The 21,648-nt window shown below is 39.3% G+C and overlaps 1 protein-coding gene across 1 annotated transcript in view; it reads left to right on the top strand.

Annotated features, from left to right (window-relative positions):
• The window catches only part of map2 (microtubule-associated protein 2), a 112,557-nt gene that overhangs the window by 64,750 nt on the left and 26,159 nt on the right, over positions 1-21,648 (top strand). Inside the window, exons 5-8 of the mRNA XM_042425357.1 lie at positions 4,644-4,911; positions 15,943-16,032; positions 16,781-16,855; positions 21,118-21,501. Of these exons, the coding sequence (XP_042281291.1) occupies positions 4,701-4,911; positions 15,943-16,032; positions 16,781-16,855; positions 21,118-21,501 (760 nt within the window). The 5' untranslated portion in view covers positions 4,644-4,700. The remainder of the gene's footprint in view (positions 1-4,643; positions 4,912-15,942; positions 16,033-16,780; positions 16,856-21,117; positions 21,502-21,648) is intronic.

Consider the following 21,648-nt stretch of genomic DNA (forward strand, 5'->3'; position numbering starts at 1 on the left):
TGGATCATTTAAAAAGTCCTTACTGTAAAAGGATAGAGCAGTGTATTTGGATTGGTAACTAAAACGGCTTCTATGCTAAATGTCCAGTAGCAGTCGTGTCCAGCTATTCAGCTCCATTCTTCTCTGGCAGAGACAGAGAGGCAGCGTATCAGCATCCACCATCCCTCTGGCAAAGTGCCACAGGCTTTTTGCCAAGTGCAATGAACCTGCTGTCTATTAAGACGCCTGACATCTAACTTTATCATATCACCATCTCATACAGTCTCACTCCTCAATTGACACAATGCCTTGAGGACATTATATTATCTGGACAATATACTGTATATTGTCTGGTATCCTGTAATCTACAGTTTTCTGCTCTTCACTTGCCTCTGTCATTTCATCTCTAAAGTCATCTTGACAAGATTCTTCACTTTTCCTTTCCTTTTTTTTCTCTTATCAGTCCTCTGCACTTCTTCCTCACTAATTCGGCTCTGCTCATCCTATCCAGCATTTTCACATTATACAGTATACCACAGGATTTTGTTTTGGCAAATAGAGCAAAACACAGCATAATAATTAGCAGGGATGCTGCATTGCATTGCAGCCCCAGTTTGTGATCTATGCTGGTGAAAAAGGCGTAGTTTCACATGATAATAATGCCTAATGCCTCTCTAATCTCTAAACCCAGCATGCTGAGTTTTCATAATGCTTTGTAATAGTCCCAGTTGTCTTCTTTTAGGCTTTCACCCAGCAGGTGGTGTTGTTTCATTCACACATGCATGCACACCCTTCATCGCAAACATACAGACTAAATACTGTCATCAGCAGCTCAACAGGGCTCCAGGAAGACAGGTGGGGCCTGGCTTCACTGACGCCCTGAGCCTGACCACCACTCAGGATAATCTTGTTGGGTCTGGAAGTCAGCCACACAGCTTAAAGTGACCATCATCATCGGACAGACAGCAGTGAGATATAGCATCAGGGCAGCAGTCTCATCTCTGCATTTTATGACTCTTAATATCGGAGGTGCTCTTAAGTGGAGGCTCGAGCAGGGTCACAGTGGTGGAAATGTGACAGAAGGGACAGCGACAGTAAAGAGGCGATCCAAAATGTACTGCTGTGGCTTTTGGACAGAGACGGAGTGAGCATTTTGTAAAGGAGTTAGTGAGGAGATGGCGCAGTGTTGTGTGCTGTAGAGTCTCTGTAGAGGCTTCATTCACACTGACGTTCCCTTCAGAGCTGAGTCATGCAAAGCTCCATTGACTCCTGACTCTGATCCATTTAGACTGCAAGGGCTTACAGACATCACATATTCTAGGCATTTATTCTATGCTGTCGGTCTGTTTAATACTATTCTGCTCCTTTATGCTCTCTCCCTATGGTATTCTATTCCTGTGGTTCCTAGCATTTTCATGTGATGTAACCCCACAGCCCTGTCACTGAGCCCTGAATGGACTTTAAAGGCATACTATGCAGGATTTGTAGGTTGGTGTTTGTAAACACAGCATTCAAATTTGGCCCCTCCTCCCTTGCTCGACCAGAGCAAGGTGAGAGCAGAGAGACAGAGAGAGAGCAGCAGTGGTTGAGAGAGCTATGGAGTGAATGAAGAGAGCGAGCAGCGCTGGTGAGAACAAAGCCGTTAATCAGATAAATCAAATATTATTTTCTGATTGGTTTACAGCAGTTACTTTCTAAAGCACAAATAAACATGCCCACTCCTCAGTACACCTCTGCACAACCCTGTGGGAAGGTTGCTGGATTTTGTGTGAATGCAGCGCATACTGTGCGCTGTGTCCGCCTCTCTGCTCTGCAAGTGTGTGTAGCTCAGCCCCTCCCTCGGTCAAGCAGACACACAAACCTGCAGCTCTTTATACATCCATGACATAGAGGCAGAGAGCAGAGCGCAGCAGAGTGGAGTAGAGGAGAGAGACGGAGACAGTCATGTGACCTGGTTGTTACACTACAAGTCCCGACCTCACACCCTGCAGGTTGTTATTGGCTGGGGGCTACACACCCACTGCCCAAAGGTTGATGCCCTGAACACAGCAAAATAATAAGAAAATACAGGTAGAGTGCAGGTCTCTGTAGATATAGAAATACACTACCACACACTTCTAGTGGCTCATAAGAGATGATTGAGAGGGATTATTTTGATTATTTGATTATTTATTATGAGTCTATACATTGTTTTTTAGGAGAATCCTGCAGTAGTACACCTTTAAACTGGATGTCATTTAACTTTATAAAGCTATATCGACTTCTCTGCTCACTTGCTCACTGCATCAGTGTACAGACCTTGAGCGGTAGTATTGAGCGCACTGTGAATGCAGTGACTAGTGCTCAGTGTAGCACCACCTTGGTCTCAGTCTGCAGTTATTGACTCCCATTTTATCTGCTAGACTTCTCGTCAGTCTCTGAGTCTCTGTAGACTGCAGAGCTAAATGACAAATTGCTCCTTCACACATCCTTTTATGCAGAGCTACACAGGCTGCTTGGCAAGTGCTTGAAGTACCATCGGCCACAACCCCCCTGTAAAAATCATGAATTCCTAATAAGAGCATTTATTTTCTTTTGTTCCAGATTGTCTTTTTCACACCCAGCCCTTTGTTTATCTCTGGTTGTGTCCCATCACACAAAGGCTGTTTTAATGTGAGTGTCTGAAGGCCAATATTGGTGCTGTTATCTTTAGATGGAAATTGCCTCAAATCAGTATTGTGATACAATGGCAATGTCTAGAAAGTAAATGGAACAACATCACACAAATAAAAAATAAACCCAAATTGTCAACAGACTTGTCTAGCTAACTCAATTATCGACATAAGGGGAGCAGAGCCAGAGTTAAGGTCTTAACATACACAACTGGTGTATTGATGTTACACTACATCAAACTCATTTATCTCCTTCCCCTACCTTCTACCCAATATCGTCCAAGAGGTCATTGAATCTTGCTGTCTGTTTCTGCTTCAAGTGATTATGTAGGCTGATCACTATTTTCCCCCTTTTGCTTCTGCTTCATCTCCTCTCCATGCTGTTCTGATCAATCATCTATACCCAGCATGCTATTTCATTTACATGTAAGTCCCATGGTGGTCGGTCAGTGCTGGAAATACTTGTACTTGTTGTACCGACTATAATGCCCTTCTCCCACTATCCAAACTCCTGTGAAGCTTTGTGTTCCTCTTGCAGTTTTATTTAATACTTTGTACACTCCAACAAGTGACACGAACTTTTAGATAATCATCTGATAAAGGGTATGCTTCAAACAATCTAGGTCAGGGGGGTACTCAAATACAAGTCATAGAGGTCCACTTAATAAATTTCTGCCACATCACAGGTCCAGTAAGGGTGCATTACATGATGATATTTCAGTACAAAAACTCCAGAACTCTGTGCGTGAACAGCATTTCTATATTAATGTGAGATGTAACACCTTCGTTGTGCAACCAAGTCCTTAGACTTGAGCATAAAAAGGTGTGATGGCCAGGCGGAGACACTGGTGTAAGTTCATTAATGAGTTCTTCACTGCAGTCATTGTTGTAAATGTTCCAGTTATTCTACTGGAGTCTTGATATCACGACTTTAACTGGTTCAGTTTTGTGGTTCTTACCTCAGTGATTTTGGGATAGTTTTGTTTATAACAGGTATGTTTGGTGTTGCGTTTTGCGTTCCGCGTCCGCTGTTTCATTGCAAATCAAGCACAATGGTCTTGTACGTCCATCGGACAAAATGACTGTTTATTTCTCAGTCCAGTCATTCATAAGTACATGTTTTTCACTGTCAACCTTTTTTTTGTATCGGCTAGTTTTGAACAAGCCATTTTACTTTATCAACCAGAATTTCTACATTCAACAACAACCTTACAAACTGTGGGGACTAGTGGCCGAATGACATCAAAAGCGGTTGCAGTTCAATTTTGATCCCGGTCTGGCCAAACTTGAAGGCAGGGTGAAAAGTCTGCCGTCTTTAGCACATGGTAACATAGTGCTTAATTAATCCTTTACATAATGCCAGCCATAATCAATTAATTACTACATACTGATCAAGATTTCATATGAAAAAGGATGGTTTGTTCCACTCCAAGTTGAAACAGTTTTTTCGATTGGTTCCATTCAGGATTTTTGCAGCAGATATAATTAGATGGTAAGCTACAATGGCTACCTGATACAAGCTATTTGTCTATAACATTGGAAAGGCTCTGGTCAGATTGATCAGAGCCCACTTTACATCTCACCAACCCTGCGTGAGTCACACAAATCCAAGGTCCGCTCTATTCATTTCCAACCAGTTGTGATTTTCACCTGGGCCACTGGCCATTTGAGTCATTACACCCACACAAATCAGTAGTGGCTGTTACCTGCTTGCATTCATAGACAAGGACAGTATTTCACATAACCACCTACACACAAACACACAAGCACAAATGCACTTTCAGATTTTGTTGACAGTGAAGTGCAGTGAAGCTGCAGCAGGGATTATGACTGACAAAAAGAGATCTGTGAATGTGACTGATGTAGCGTGTTCTGGAGCCTCCATTTGTCTGTGCACTGTTCATTCTCCCTTATGTAACATTGCTAACATTGCACTTATTAACACTGACATGCTGAGTTTTGACCATGCTCTTTCTCTCTGTCCCGCCTCCTCCATTCGATCTTGTCTTGTAGCCTGAAGGAGAGACCCCATCCCTTGCTCACCCTCCCCTGCTGCTAGCTTGCACCAGCATGGCAGACAGTCGACAGCCAGAAGACGGTGCCCCCCAGTGGGACCCATCAGCGGGGCAGGAGCCTGCTGGCACCCATGGAGCCAATGGCTACTCTTCCTCCACCTACAGGACCTGCCAGCCTGGTGGAGCCCATATGACCACGGCCTCCTACGCCACCAGGGAGAATGGGTTCAATGGGGAGCTAACTGGTGCTCCTGCTATAACTGCAGGTAAGTCATCTTTATAATATCTCTGTTTTACGTGTCATCAGTTTGGTTGTGTTGAGGAACAGAGATTTACTGTAAATTAAAGCTGCAAGCAGCGTTGGTCGGGACCTCGCACTCTGGTCCATCAGGATCAGATCATTTTGCTTTTTAAAAATGAGGGATATTACTTACAAGTGTGGTGTGCTTTTATTTTGAAAGTTTGATTGACAGGATGAGAATTTTCTGCAGGGTGAGACATGTCTGTCTTGCTCACATCTGTGTCATCAAAATTATGCAAGTTTTGGGCCCATTCACTTGAATTTCAATTAGTAAATTGAAAACTCTTGATGAGTTTGTGTGTAAAACAAATTATTTTCCTAATTTTCATCAAGTCTATTTTTAGAAAAGGAAAGACCTTTAACCCACATGACCTGGTCAAAGTTTGATTGACATGTGTACTGTCAGGTGTGTAGAGACAATAAGTAACTGCAGCTGGACACAGAAAAATACTCATATATTTGAATGGAGAGTGTGAGTGAACCCACACCTTTTTGAACATTTACTGCTTCCACATAGTGGCAGCCATATTAGATACATAGGTGGTGCTATAGAGCACATTTTGGCACTTTGGGGGATAATTTTTACATTTTATCAAATTTTTCACCAGACCTGATGTGCGTGGCAAATTTGGTGAGTTTTTGAGCATGTTTAGGGGGTCAAATTTAGGGTTGAAGTGGCGGATTAATAAAGAAAGAAGAAAGAAGGAAAGAAAGAAACAGAACAGATACAAGAGGGTCTTTGCCCCTTTGGGGCTCAGGCCCTAAATAGGGTCCTCGCCCTTAGGCGAGGACTACTGTTTTACAGTATATTATATTATATTATATTATATTATATTATATTATATTATATTATATTATATTATATTATATTATATTATATTATATTATATTATATATTTTTTGCCCATTGATTGGAAGTTGTGTGCAAGTGATGCCCAAGAAATATGACAGTTGGCCAGATGGTGGCACTTGAATACTTGAACATATAGTTCACATATGAACTATATGTTTTGGCCTATAACTTTTGAAACATAAGTCTCTCCTGGATTCTATAGGTCCAGACAAATCTATCCACATGAGCCATGCCCATTTGTGCCTTGATAGATTTTTTTATCATTTTGAATTTTTTGAAAAACATATTTTTGACATCTTCTCCTAAACCGTAGGTCTGATTGCTACCAAATTTTCTGAGGATCATTTTTGGACCAAGCTTATCAAAAGTTGTTATTTAGTTTTCAAAATATTGACCAGTGAACTTCAAAAAGGCATAGCTCATCACATAAATAGACCAAAGTCAGCAACTGTTGGGCCAGTCAACACAAAACTTGCAGGATGTGTCCACATATGTACCTGAAACATACCCTGAAAGTTTTATTCAAATCAATCAGTAGGGAGTGCTAAAATTGCAAAAATGGGCATGGCATAACACAAATCAAAAAATAAATAAGAAATTGTTTGTCCAATCATTACAAAACTCGCAGGATATGTTTCATACCAAAGTTGCTAAATTATTTTGAAATCGCTCAGTAGGGGTGCCACCAGTTCCAAACACATACATGGGCCTGGCGCAAATGTGGCCATAAATCGATGACAGTTTGTCCAACCATCACCAAACTTGGTGGATATTTTTAATTAAGCTGTTGAAGCTTTCAGCTTCTAATGGTCTGTGTTGGCTTGAACCCCAGAATCGCCACTTGTGGCTATATTCACTTTTTTTTTCTTTTCCTCGCAGAAATTGGCTTCCATTGATACATTCTTAAATTGAAAAATATAAAGTGCCCTGTTCCCTAGTGTATGCCTTGAAATCTTATTTTATTAAGAATTATTTTACTAATTAAATAAAAAGTGGAGTGCAAATGCACTTATGTACATCTGGCCGATAATATACAAGACTTAACACACTTAGCATTAAAGATTTATCTCTGGTGATTGGTTCAGAGTTGCATATGGCTACATCAGCAAAGAGAGCAAATGCAATGTGTCTCCAACCCACTTATGCTAAGTGCAGACATACATATACAGCACTAAGATGTGTTGATCAAACCTGGTGGAACATGCAAATCCACAAGAAAAAGGAATACTGGTAGCCAGTGGATAGTCAGAATCAGGGAGAAAGGAAACTAGTAATGTTAGCTGTTGGTTTTTAAGGATGTAAATATGGAAAACACTGTGAACACTGCTGACATGCATTTTAAAATCATGTTTTTAGCAATCAAGGCTCAAGCGCAGACAAATGTCAGTAAATCCCTTCTGCTTAGTGCATTTGTGTTGTAACTCTGTGAACACAGGGACGGGCACAATGGAGACACTCAAATGGAAAAACAGTTAGTCAATACATTTGTGTTTATGTGGAATTGGTTTATGTCAGTCATGGCAAATCAGATGAAGAGGACAGTCCAAACTACAGTAGGTTTGTGTTTTTTGTACTAAAGTGTTGTGTATTTTGGGATTTTGTCTGCTTGTGTGTGTGTGTGTGCACATATATGAGTGTGTAGTGTTTGTATATGCGTGCTTGTGTTTGAGAACACGAGTGCATTTGTAAGCTTCCTCTATGACTTTTGTCAGTGATGTGTGTGGTCATATATGTGTGTTTGTTTGCATGGTAGTGATGTGTATGTGTGTCCTGTCTACTCTTGTGCGTGGGTTTGCAGCTCTCTGAGTCCTTACCAGAATCACATACTGTTATTAACAGTGCTATAATTAACACATAAAATCTGTTTCTCTAGCCCTCAACCACCACCCCACCCTCCCTCACACCCTAGAGACAAGAACAATAATGTACCAATGGTGTAACCATGGCAACGGCTCCCCTACAATTTATTTTGCCAGGGCTTTTGTTCTTTTCGCCTGTAGCTTACCACAGACAAGGCCATTTTACATAAGTTGACAAGAGCCCAATTAACCTCCCACCTCCCCACTATTAGGGGTTACCAGATTTGAAGGCTGATAACAGTATTTTTGAATGTAGCTGCCAATTTTTATGTCGACAATGCTCATTTTAAGGTTTTAAGTATCATTCAGTCTTGCTATTATATTCAAATAAAAACAATAATGCAAATGATTGTGAGCCAATTATGCTTCCAAGAACATGTCACGTTTCAAAGTTTTTCTCACATATATTGTGAAAAAGAAATTAAAAGAAAAAGAACACTTTATCATCACAAAATGGCTCTTGATTAAAGACAAGATTCAAATCAGGCTGACTTGTATTAGAAAGTATGGAAGAAACAGCTGTTACTCAAAGGTTATTTGTGAATGAATGAATGAATTGATGAATGAATAGTTTTATTTTCCTGTCGAGTCATTTACATGACCCTAAATGTAAATAGTTTCTTAGATAAGTATTTTTTTCCATTTTCATTTTTTTGTAGTGTAAATGACAACAAATTATATTTCCACAAACCTTATCTGACCTGTAGTGACTGGTCTGATTCCAGGTGTGATGTTTTGTTTGCTCTGAAATACAGTTAACATTGCATTTGCACATTTATCTGCCTACTCATACAATAAGTATGTAATTATTTCTGATGATTTGCTGTGATCATGATGGGGTGAACCAAGTTTTCCAGTAATCCTGTGGCGTGTCTGTAGAACCAGCTGGCCAGTTTTGTTTTAAACTCTGGCACTTTGCATGCACACATTCTAAACTTGATTAAACAGTCTCTCTAATGCCAGCATCAGTTTAACTTGTGTTTTGGCCTGCATCCTTTGAACTTTTTGATGTATTTACACATGGATTTTTTTTCCTTTGATTGAGTTAAAGCTGATGCACATGTCCAGGGCTCTTCTCACATTTCTTGCAAAGCATTACTCTCTAATAGAATTGAGAAGCTACCTTTGTGGCCAGTGGGTCCACATAATTAGCAACTGATGTTTGCCTTTGGCTCATTATTACTACATATCAAAGACATGAGAGCTGTAAACAGCCTCCCTCCAACTTCAAAGTCATGGCTTGAAACTGATGTCAACAAGAAAACAGTACATTTTTCTCTGAGAGGGGCAAAGCTTTAAGGACTAAGCCCTTTATTTAGGTTGAGTCTGGTAATGTGAATGTCTGTGTGTTTGTACATGTGTAAATTCTTGCATATGAGTGAGACACCCTAAAATAAAAGATATATTTCTGTAGTTTTAGTGGTACTTTTTCTAAGCCACATCTGTTGTGAGGATGTCTCTAAAATCAGAAGCTAAAAACAATTTCTGACAATGATATACTGGTGTATACAACATAGACCAAACTGGACAAAAATGAATATGTTCCAAATGAAAGTTGTTTTATTTGTGATCAGTATATCGATACAAAGTTTTCTAAATTATCTGCATGAAAATGACAGCAGCTGTGTAATCAAAGCTGTGTTTGTCTCCAGAGCATTTTGTCAGCATACATTAGTATTGCTCCAGAGCAGGAGCAGGGCCGGGATAAGTGGGGCAGGATGGGTGACAGAAGGGCTGATGCTGGCACTCAGTGAACCTTTTTTTTCCCAGTGAAAAGCTCTTCAGATACAACAAGAACTATTGAAGCACGAAATTACCCCCTTGACTTTCCTCAGAGACAAAGTTGAAAAAGCCAGTCAGCCATGCTCAAAGTGGTCAAGAGAAAGAGATGGAGTGAGGAAGAGAGAAAGAAAGAAAGAAAGTGAGTGAGTTGATAGAAATAGAAAGAATGCAAAACATTATTCAGCTTATTCTAGAGAGTGGTAGGGATATTGAATTAACTGATGTCTATGTTATTGAGTGGACTTAAGTATCTGGGCATAGTGGCAAGAAGCCTCCATCTCATCAGCCTAAATCAGTATGTTTGGCTGCAGCGGAGGGGAGATTTGCCCAATTTATCCGAATGAAGCTCTGGTGTGAAATAACACACAGAGAGGGACAAATCCAAAGTTTTAGTTTATTTTCAATCACTGCAAACATTTTAATTTCCATTATTTTACCACAATGTTAAAATGTAAGCACATTTTAACAAAACAGTAAACACTTTAATGTGTCATAAAGGTAATACAAAACACAAAACAATTTTATTATCAGCTGGGATAATTTACTGTCTTAAGTTAACATTTTTGCACATTCAAAATCTTTTTGCACATTTATTTAAGTTGGTTGGTTTGTATTTTATATTATTTATATAGCCCAAAATTACAAATCATTTTCCTCAGTGGGGCTTTAAAAACTGTGCAACATACGGTACATATTATATAATTTTAGACCCTTGATTTGGATAAGGAAATACAAAATCAAATGGAATAAACCTCAGGAACACCCTCCTCCAAGTTGGATCGAGAGAAGATAGGATAATAAGTTTTATAAAACTAGTTACCGCTGAGAAAGTGGCTACAAGGATGGTATCAAAGTATCAATAATTTGATCAATTACAGCTTCTTAATGAGAGAGTGTGACTGACTGGAATCAATATGTGAATGTGCTCAATATGTGAAATGTGCTCCATCTTTCAGCACTACTACAATATGTACATGACTTTTCAGTAAGTTTTCTTTGTGTAATCTTAACCTAAAACTCAGAATTTGTTAACAGACTTCAATAGAATTTCTTTAAGAGACACTGATAAAACATCATGAAGTATGGTCATTCAGAAACATAATTTGTTTGCTAATGTGATAAATGTCAGATTATATGTCATTGTCTGGAGCCAGGAGACATTTGAAAAGCACGTTGAAGGAGATCTTACTAGTACTTTAGATAATGTGTAATGAAAACACTTGAGATGTTGTGTTAAAGATCTGTTCCTTCAGTAGAAACGATGCCACTACAAGTTCAAGTTTATTTAATTATCATTCCAACCATATCCAAATAAAAATACACATACAGCAGAATGGGATGTCACCAGGTCATAATAACATAAATACACACCAGAGATAAGAAAACACACAAAAACATAAGACATGAAAAAATGAATGTACAGTAAGAGCAGAAAAATAGAACTGAGTTAGGTCAAATAAGGTACAAATGGCTGAGTAAAAACAGGAGTTATTATGTGGAACAATACTCGCTCCTTCCTTCCATTCAGGTCACTGAAACGTTTGACTGAGAGATGACGCATCAGTTTCTCTTCTCAAACGTTCTGTTTCTTCAACCCACTGAATTCTTCCTCTTAGTGGAGGAGAAAGTTACTGTCTGTATGACCACTGTCCTCATAATCAGATGTCTGACCTTGATGCAGTGAATGCTGACTGTCAGGCTGAAGATTGTCACAGGTGGATGTGCGACTGCAGGATATTTAATTTATTTGGGAATTGCACAGGAAGACCTCTGCTGTGATGTGGATTATGTGGCATGACCATCATAATAGAATAGACTAAACATGCACTGTATGATAAGGACATTTCCTATCTATAATAATGAGAAACTAAGTCATAATTACAAGGAAAATGTCTCAAATTATTATTTTTCTTCCATAAAATAAGACTTGTTTATGTTTTTCTGACAAGCAAGCTCTTGTGGTCATTACAAAATTAGCTGCCATTCCCTCTACTGTCCTGTGTTTTTGACATTCAAGATACAGTATGTGATTAAATAAATCATAAAAGTCCTGCAACAGATTTTAAATAACTGTTTTAAAAATTAAAATACAGAATAATCCCTCACCTAGGATGTGGTGCACCTGTTTTTTTTTTTTTTGCTGGATTTTTATTATTTCATCCTTAGCGAGTAACATTAAGTACCACTGAGTTTATGGTTTAGTGTGATTATGTAAATGTTACATTAAATCTATTTATTTGATTCACTCCGATTTATATCATGTGTCATGTATCAGGTTATATACATTATATTGGTTATAATATTCAGCCATGTCACACAGCGATCATACTGGAGGCTACAGACACAAAGCCTGAAACAGCCACGGCATGTCGCTGGCATCTGAATTACACTGGGACCCAAGTCACTGGCCCACCAGTCTGTTGCTATGGGAACCACTGTCTTTATCCATTTTGGTTGCCGGCTGGTATCATACCAAACAGCACTCCTGCTCTCTCCGTGCCCTCTCAGTCCCGCTGCTTGTGTGGCAGTCTGGCTGTGTGTTGCGTTGGCTTCTAGTCGTAGTCTCTGCTCAGAGACGGAGCGTTCTCAGCTTCAGTCTGCCTGTCATACAGGTAATAGATGCTTTTACTTCACTGGGGGGGAGTATGTCTTTGTGTAGGTATTTTATTATTTTTGCTTATTGATGTAGATCCACAGATATGATGCAGCTTTTCTGTTTATCAAATCAGCTATTTGTGCATGTGATTTATTCTCCTGTCAAAGCCAATGAAAGCCAGACTGCTATTTCATTTGACATCACTCTGTCAGAGGAATGCTGAGACAACCAGACCAGGCTAGTTTTCATCACTGTCAGTTAGCTTTGCAGATGCGACAAGGTCATTTTTTATAGTGCTATTACTTTGTGAATGTGCACGTCTGTGGATTTGTTGTAAGACTAAAAATTCATGATGTCTCATTGAATCCAGTGCACTTCATGTTGCTCTTACACGATCTTTAAAGTGTATGTCTGGAAGAGACTGCATTTCTATTTTTATTTTTTATGCACAAAGCCAGATTCAGTTTGTATTTTTTTGACATTATCTTGTTTTCACCCAACTTCAAGAGTATTTTTAATACTACTGTACTTTCAGCAGTTTTAAACATGTGACATTATAATTGACTAACTTGTTAAGAAAATCCTTTGGCAGACATTGCATTGCTCCAGAGTCACAACCATTTTTCAGTTGAACATTAAATTAAGGGAGAGATAAATAAAAATATTTTAAATTCAGAAAAAAAGTGACTCAGATGACACACTTTCTGTAACCTCCAATTCAAAATCCAGTTATCACAATTCATCCTGGGGGAGACATGAATGTGAGCACCAAATTCCATAGCAATCCATCCAATAATTGTCAAGACATTTCACAAAAAACTGCTTGGTGGCACTAGAGTAAGAGTCAAGGAATCACCAAACTTTTTACAATTCATCATACGAGAAACATGAACGTCTGTTCATGTTCCAATCCATCAAGTAGATGTTGAAATATTTCACAGAATGAGTGTAAACTTTAACCTGCTGGTGGCGCTAGGTTAAAAGTCAGAGGACACCATGGACATGTGTACCAAATCTCATGGCAATCAATCCAATGTTTGTTGAGATATATCAATCTGGACCAACAAGTGATCAACCAACTGACAGACCGACATTACCATCCCTAAAGGCACGCTGTTAAAGTGGCTAAAACGACACTAATGGGCACTGTAACAAAAAAACACAGAGAACATCTTTAAGTCCACTTTTTCATGTGTCCTAACCATGGATGGCAGATGATGACTAATATTTTAACAGTTTAGGCACAGTCACTAATATGAGTTTTTAAGCTATTTTAGGTTAGTACTAAAAAATTGAGTCACCTACACAAGTCAGTGGAGATATTTAGTGCATGAGATGTAAGATCTTGTTTTAGTTGTTTGACATTACAACCATTGAATGCGTTCCTCCAGTTTTAAAATAAAGGGTTTTGCATGAACCCTTAAATAGGTGGTACACGTTTATTCCACTTTGCTATTCAAAATGGGAAATGGCTGCTTTGAGTTGGTGAGTGGGTGTTAAGTGTTAAGTGTTCCCGGAAGAAGCGTGTGTGTGTGTGTGTGTATGTGTGTGTGTGTGTGTGTGTGTGTGTGTGTGTGTGTAATTTCATGTGTATATGCCTCCAGCTTGTTTGTGTTGATGTGTGGGTGATGTTGAATAGAAAAGGTCTTGAAACAGCAACAGTAAAAGCATCACATTGGCACCCAACCGCACATAACCACTGTTACCATGCAGATGAAGGTTTGGTAGATGAACGCGCTGCATTCTCTGCATGCAATGCAATATTTAAACTGATTCCTACAGGAAGATGTTTTAATGCAGACACTATTAGACAGTTGTAGTAATTTGTTGTCTTTGTTTCGACCCAAATTGATAAGAGAACCTTGTTTGCCCTGTTTTTACATTAAAAACATACATGAATTATCATCATATATTTACTTTGTACTTTAAGTTCACCCACTCTGCTCTTGGTTGGTTTAAGCTTGAGCTTTTTCCTACAGACAGTGTTGACAGCCTCTTTCTAAATGTTGACACTAGTATCATGATGAGGAGTGTAAATGTAATATTACTTCAATTTACTTGCAAATGGCAGGATTCAGTATTGAATGCTATGATTGATAACAATCAACAAGCTGAAATTGCATTTCATCCTCCATCTTGAATAGATAAAAGAGGAAGGGGGGATTGTAATAGATATCTGGAGTCTGGTTGTTCACTGTCCACTGCAGTCAGTCAAACAACTGAAAATATTTACAAGCATCAAACATTTCAGCTCAGCTCAGATTTAATAGTTGTAGTTATACAGGGTATATGGATGTTAATTGGTAGTAGCAAAATAATAAAAAAAAAAATCCTTGCTTTTTATTTCCAGTGCATTGAACCAAGTATGCAAAACACCCAACAATAATAATAATAAACAACTTTTTTTTTTGTACTCATTCCTTTATTTATGTGTACAAGTTTAAGAATTTAAGAATTGGTTCTACATATTACAGAGGAAAAATGTAATTCCAAAACTCCCCCTCTTTTGTTTGTATCCCAATTCCCCCACAGCCCCCCATCTCCCCTTCAGCCACTCTCACCAGAGCTGGAAAATTGCTAACAGTCAGATGTATCCCTTGCACATCTTAAACTCCCCCTATTGAATCAGCAATAATAAAACAAAGCAAAAAAAAGGAGAATGATAGAGAAAGAAGAAAAAAAAGAAAGCTTAAAGAAGTTTAGTCTGGCAATAAGTACTTAAGTGAGTTAAAATATGTCATAAAGGGCTGCCATTTCCCAAAGAATTTCTCAGTTACCCATCAGTTCATACCTGATCTCTTCCAGTTTCAGAAAACACATGACATCCTGAAGCCATTGAGAGATGGATGGGGCTCGACTAGATTTCCACTGTCGTATGAGACGGTGCCATGCTAATAAAGATGTGAAAGCTAAAGTGTCTTACTGTGAATGGACTATCGTCCCGAGGGCCACCAGATATCACAATAAAAGGGCAGTTTTTAATTTTTTTTTCATGATGAAGCATGACATCTGTCACACCTGTCTTCTACTTCTGGTTATATTTCAGTCAGCAGGGTTTTAGAAAAATTAACCTTGTGCAGGACTTGGAACTGTATGAGTCCAGAGAGAGCTTGTTTGGCTGCTATCGATAGCCACTTTCCACCCATCCTCTGTGAATTCTGCGTTCAGCTCATGCTCCCACACAGCCCTTGTTTTGGTCATGGAACACTCATCAAATGACATCAAGTAAAAGCACAAATTGGAGATGGATTAATCTTTAAAATGGTACACAAATGTCTGCAACTTGGTATTGTGTACCACAGCTCCAGGGTCAGTATCATTTTTCTAAATCTAGCATTTTCAGAAACATTGAAAAGCGTATGTCCTTGGAAATACTGTAGCTTAATGCGTTATCAAAATAGTACAAAAATGAACACATTTTTTTATGAATTAGATGTACTCTCCTGTCTGCTCCAGGTTTCATTTAATGTCTGCACTTGTTGCTGGGGTTTTTTTTTTTGACACTTACAGCCTTCACCAGCAGCCCTAGCATCTCTGCATTTATGGACACAATTCAGCTCCCTCACATTGGCTTTCATCTCAGGTTTTGAGTGACATGAAAAAAAATGGATGGTAGATGAGAGATTTTTTCTTGAGAAATTTGTTTGACATTGGTGTATCCCTTGAAAGCTGACTGAGCATCCTGCTGTCTTCCAGCAACACCCACACTTCACATTCTCTCTAACTTCACACAGTTATTTCACAGATTGAAACCTGGAAGCCCAATATAACCTAAGTCTCAATGCACCTTTATTTTCCCAGCCATTCCTGGGATTTGAATCGACTTTCTAGCCTAACCCACTTCTGGTGAATATTTTCACAATATCTTAAGGTTAATTGACCTTCTGTGTTTGTATTTGTGTTCAGAGCAAGTGTCAGCACGGATTGTGCAGGAAGTGACAGCAGAAGCAGTGGCGGTGCTTAAGGGAGAACAGGAGACTCAAAAGCTGCCATCAGGTTTGTCATACACACATACATTCACAAGTGCTGCACAGTGGTAGCCACGGTGGAAATGGTTCGTTCCTCCAACTTCATTAGTTGGTTGGATTGTTTGCAGGAGCCTCTAGCCAGCTGGCACTAGGCAAGAGTTAACAGGTTACACCCTCGACAGGTCGCCATGAAAACAACTACAGGCAATTTAGAGTTGCCAGTTTTCCTAATCTGCATGATTTTTGGACTGTGGGAAGAAACAAGAGTGCCCATTCATTCTGCTGTTCAAAATTTGCACCCTTAATGTTCAATGGAATAAAATGGGCAACACAGACAAGAGCCAGGTCTGTCATTCATAATGGGTTTTTTTTTTTTTTAACTCTAACCCATCATTGTTAGCTTGAAAAGACCACTACATTGCAAATGATGCATTATTTATATGTATTTGCTTAACAGACTAGTATAACTTAAAAATTTTATTTGGAGGCTTGGAGTTCCAGTGGTAAGTAATTAAGTAAATAAATGAAAACTAATAGCAAAATTAGATCTAATTGGCAATTTTTGGTCACTGGCTAATGGCCTGTATGACAGGGTTGAAGACGCTGAGTCGTCGTCTTTCATCTTAAGCTGAATGTTTCTTAATTGTTGGTCTATCCTTTACTGCACCTGCAGAGCCATTCATTTTATACAACTGAAATACAGCAAGTCCTGTACACTATGTGCAAAATGTGATTTATATAACTGTTCTTCCTCTTTCTCCATCCTTTTTTTGTAGTTGAAGACACCACCAATTTGCCTCCCTCTCCTCCTCCCTCGCCTGCTGCAGAACACTTTGGTCCTCTGGAACAAGGTAGGCCAAGAATGTTAGAAGTGTGTATGGAGTAAGTCTCTAATGGATGAGAGTGTGGTTTCATTCTTTCCCATGACTGTAGCTTCTGGAGTTTTGTGATCGCCAACACTTTGGGGTGCTGACGTGGTTTGGCTCTGGGGTTACTCTTTAATCCCCCCCTCCCGGGACTTGCCCCACCTCCAGGGGACAAACCACACATTGGTACCCCTTCAAGAAACCTGTACATACCAGAGTTGCTAAAAGCAGGGACATGTTCTCCATTTTTCACACATCGATTTCTTCTGAAATCCTGCTCCCTCCTCCTCATCGTACATCTGGAACAGATACAAATTGTATCTTCATCGTCATCACCATTTATCTCTGAAAGAAAGAACATGACCACCATGTTACAACGAGTGTGCTCTTTTTTATCATTCTTTTCTTCCATTGCCCTTTCTAACTTTCATACCTCGCTGTCTTCCCACACACTAATATGACAGCCAATTTAGGTAACCCTCCAACTTCTCGTTATTTGTCTTTTTGGTAGATTTTTTTGTCTTAAGTTTTACATGTCGGGTCATAGTATTGTGTTTTCTTGTCATTGTCCACTGTCAGTCTTTTCTGTATTTGTTGGGCTGTGGCTACAGATCAGAGTTTTAGCTCTATAAGCATTACTTGAAGACAGAGCTGCCCTCAAGCTAAAGCCAAATGATTTACTGGCTATTTAAGACTGAAGGCCGTAAAAAATGGCATAAATAATATATAATAATATTAAATAAACATAATAAATACATTTGCTAATTTCTAAGCTAGCCTTGTTGGCCATCCAGGCTCAAACTAGGAACACTAACATATATGTAAGTGTGTGCGTTAGCTAGCCTTCTGAACGTATAATACTATGAATGCCATGCTCATAAATTACAAATAATTAATTTTGATTTTTTTATATCTAAAATCTAAAACAGAAATTGCCTTTCAGTTTTGCCAGTTAATACTGTGATACAGTTTGGGTCTTTAGGTTTAACCTCAAATTTTTTGTTTAAGCTTCTATTATTTTTGTGCAGCTGCCTGCAAGAAATGGTTGTACAGTGTTACTAAAACTTCCGTCTGCTTCATGCTTGGTCTTTGTCTTTATGTCTGCTCAGTCCGCAGTGGCTGGAATGTAATGAAGAGAGTCTGTAGGTGGGCCAGCCATGAACCAAACACGATTTTGTTTTTATTTTGTTAATATGTATATTGCTTGTTCAGTATTAAAAGTAAGAGCTGATATAAGATGACAGCTGTTCTGTGTTCTTGACTAGATGCAGCGGTAAAGAGGTTTAGTTGTATATTTGGTGTGTTATTGTATTTGTGGCCATGATACATACTGTACTCTAGCATGTAGGTACTGAGAGGTTCGGTCATCTGAGGACTAATAGAAGTTGTGCGCCTTAATAATTACTATGACGTTGATGTTTTGAGATACACAGGAGTTTTTTTCATTTGTTTCAAAGTGATAATTAGATCGTCTCGGAGTATGGCTGGCCCCTAAAGCTTGGTCACCTTTGAGTTGCTTGTCACTGTCTCCTTGTGAGTGTCCTGTGTGTGGTATGTTTCTCTTGCTTTCAATCAAACTTTATCTCTTTCTTGCATTCCCCCTCTGTGGTGACTATTTGTTTTTGTTGTCTATTTTTTAAAATTTGTCTTTTATTTAGTTTTCTTCTCCATTTCTCTCCCTTTTCGCTACAGAAAATGTCCATTTTAATTAGTCACTTAAGGATGTATCTAGTAAAGAACATGCTAAACATGTATCAGTTACTAAAATTACAGGACCACAGCTGGCTCCAGTTGAGTTATTTAATGTAAACTGTAATTCAAATAATAATTTATTTTAATTTAATAAATTCAAATAAGTTTTTCATAATTATAATTTCCAACTGAGGAGTTAAGGCTAATAATAATAATAATAATAATGATGATAACAATAATAATAATAATAATAATGATTATGAATTGTTGCAATGTCCCTACTGTTAAAAGAAATACACTTAGGGAATATATTTCTGAGTTAGGATATCATGCTTCCATGACACAACTTTTTTTTATTTGTTACACAATTTAATGCTGCCTATCAACAGATGCCAAAAGGCCAAAAGCCTCCTAAAAGCCTTCATTTTATATAAACCACTATGAAAAGTTTAAATTTTTGAGGTCAGGAAAAATCAAAGATTCAAATAAGTGAAAAAAAACAAACAGTTTGTTTTTTAACCAAAATAACCCCTGTTCAGTTGCCATCCTATCTATTTCAAAGATAAAATTGATGACTCAATATTAGGCTAAATCAACTATGAATGGACATTCTTTGGTGTGTTCCATTTTTTTCTTGTTTTCTACTTCCTTTTCCTTTATCCTTTTCTTCTCCTTCACTCACTCTTTCAGTCTGTGTGTCCAGATTTCCCTGCAGTTCTTCTCCTTGTGTCTGTCTTGTTTGTAAATGTAGGGGATGAGGAGGAGGCAGGCCCTCTCCGCCGCTTCCAAAATTCACGGGAGAGGTGCAAGTTCCTCGCCCCCTCCATCTCAGTTTCCGTGCCCGAGGACGACCCCTACCACTCCGACGAGGAGTACTATGAGCACCCCTTGTTCAGCCCAGAGTGGACGCACTCGGGCTCTCGCCCCACAGGGCAGGCTGTGGCCTTTAGACAGATTGAAGGTGAACCACGCATGGTTCCTCTTTGCCATTTCCCCCCTCCATCTCCTCTCTTTCTTTCTCTCCTTTCTCTTTTTAACACCAATATCTTCTCCCTTTTCTGTGATTTGACCTCCTCCCTTCATCCCTCCCCCCTTCCGTTCCTCCGTCTCTCCGTCCGTCAGTTCGTCTCTTCGTCCGTCTTTGTGTGTGTTTGTGTGTCCTTGTGTTGTTCGTTTGCTCAAAATCTGAGTAATTTCATGTGTTTAAAAGTCTTTTTTTTCCTTTATTTCACCCAAAGCCATTGCTACCTGTGGTTGCCATTCTGTTAAGTTCAATACATAGTAGGGATGTCTCTAAAGTGAGACAATGCTTTATCGTGATTCCCTCAATGGACCTAATATACTATAGTTCTCATCAGTAAGACCACATGGCCCACAAGGTTGCCTCTTGGGCCATGACTTAAGGTCCAAATATCCATCAATATCTCAGAGATACTGTGCACGACGTCCATGCACATATTTGTCCATACCAGTCATTTCTCAGAGTTGTGTTTTGGTTCGTTACCCAAGACTACTCCTCACCTAAAATATGCTGTACTACGTCAAACCCTCTATAATGAACTACAGTTACACACCCTCTGTGGTACCAAGAAAGACTCCCACTTTTTACTTTCACGCCCCACACAGAACTCTCTGGACTAAATGTTTTTCTTGTCTGTAGAAATACAAGATACAGGCTGTTTCTTTTAAAAAATGTTTACCCAAATACATAGACAAAATCCAGGGCCTCAGTGTATTTACACTTGGGCTGCACAAAAACACAGCATAGCATATTATATTATGTGTCTCTTTCAGTCCATTATCATTAAAATAAATCATTTGCCAGGGCAGCTTCAGCAGCAGACTAGAATTTCATTCATACCTCTAATCTCTCCCAAAGCATACTCCATCTTCTCTCCACAGACTAACACAATTCATAACATTGATGTGGTTGAGATTGGAAAGCACAGAAGCAAAATTATCTTTGAAAATGTAATAGTCCTCAATGGAAGATGAAATACCTATAGGGAAAAAAGTCGCATAAAAGTACAAACACCTGACAGAGGAAGGCGCTGTGATTTTTACTGGACTGGACTGCAGCTCTTCATAGTTGCCTTCTGTAAAAAGCCAAAAATTTCAGTGCTCTGAACAGAAGCTCTCATATAGTTGTTCGGCCATGAGGTCTTGCTGCTTCATTTCTGTTTCCATTTTCCTCAAACAATCTCAGTCATCACTGATGGTAGTTCAATCCGGGCTGCAGACATGGTGTATGCGAGAGAAAGGGAGAGGAGGAAATGGTTACATCTTTTTCTCAAAGGGATTCTTGTACAGTAAATATTGATAATTAAACAATAGATATTGAGAAATGAAAAGAAAGCATACAGACAAAATGAAAATCCACTCACATGCAACACACCGTATGTACTGTATGTGTGTATATGTGTGAACAGACAAACAATTCAGATCATCTCTTCTAAGAGTTGAAAGTGTCCCATCATAAGTTGTGTTTTCACATGACCCAAGTCTGTGTTGCCTGTAGTCTTAATGTGTCCCCCTCTCACCCTGTTTTTGAGAAGAAGAGACCATCGAGGCTCTTACAGCTGAATACGAGGAGGAAGTGGAAGAGGAGGAGGAGGAGAGTGCAGAGGCAGCAGAGTCCGAGACAGCTCTTGATGAGCAGCAGTGGAGCGGGGAAGAGCCCGAGCTGGACAGCCCGCAAACTGAGCCCTTAGAGCAGGCAGAGGCCATAGACGAGGCCCAGGACCTAGCCCTGGAGCCGGCTGAGGCAGCTAGTGCTGCCACAGAAAGCTCTAAGGACAGAGAGGAGGAGGAAGCAGAGGGTGAGGAGAGCCCTGAGACAGGTGTGTCCTGTCCTCTGCTCTCCCTGCCTGCATGTTACTGCATTGTCCACTGTATAAGATCGCCAGATGTGTCAAAAGGAGCCCATAAGCATATAACATAAACATTATTCAGGTGGAATGGCAAATACTTCTCCCTGCGTTCTGCTGTGGCTGCAAGGCAACACAGGCTTGTTGGTGAAAGAGTCATATTCTTTTAACTTAACCTGGTTTTACTGTATGTGATCTTTGCGCTTGTATTTTCCTTTT

This window comes from Thunnus maccoyii, chromosome 11 (assembly GCF_910596095.1).
Source record: "Thunnus maccoyii chromosome 11, fThuMac1.1, whole genome shotgun sequence".
Taxonomy (NCBI): Eukaryota; Metazoa; Chordata; class Actinopteri; order Scombriformes; family Scombridae; genus Thunnus; species Thunnus maccoyii.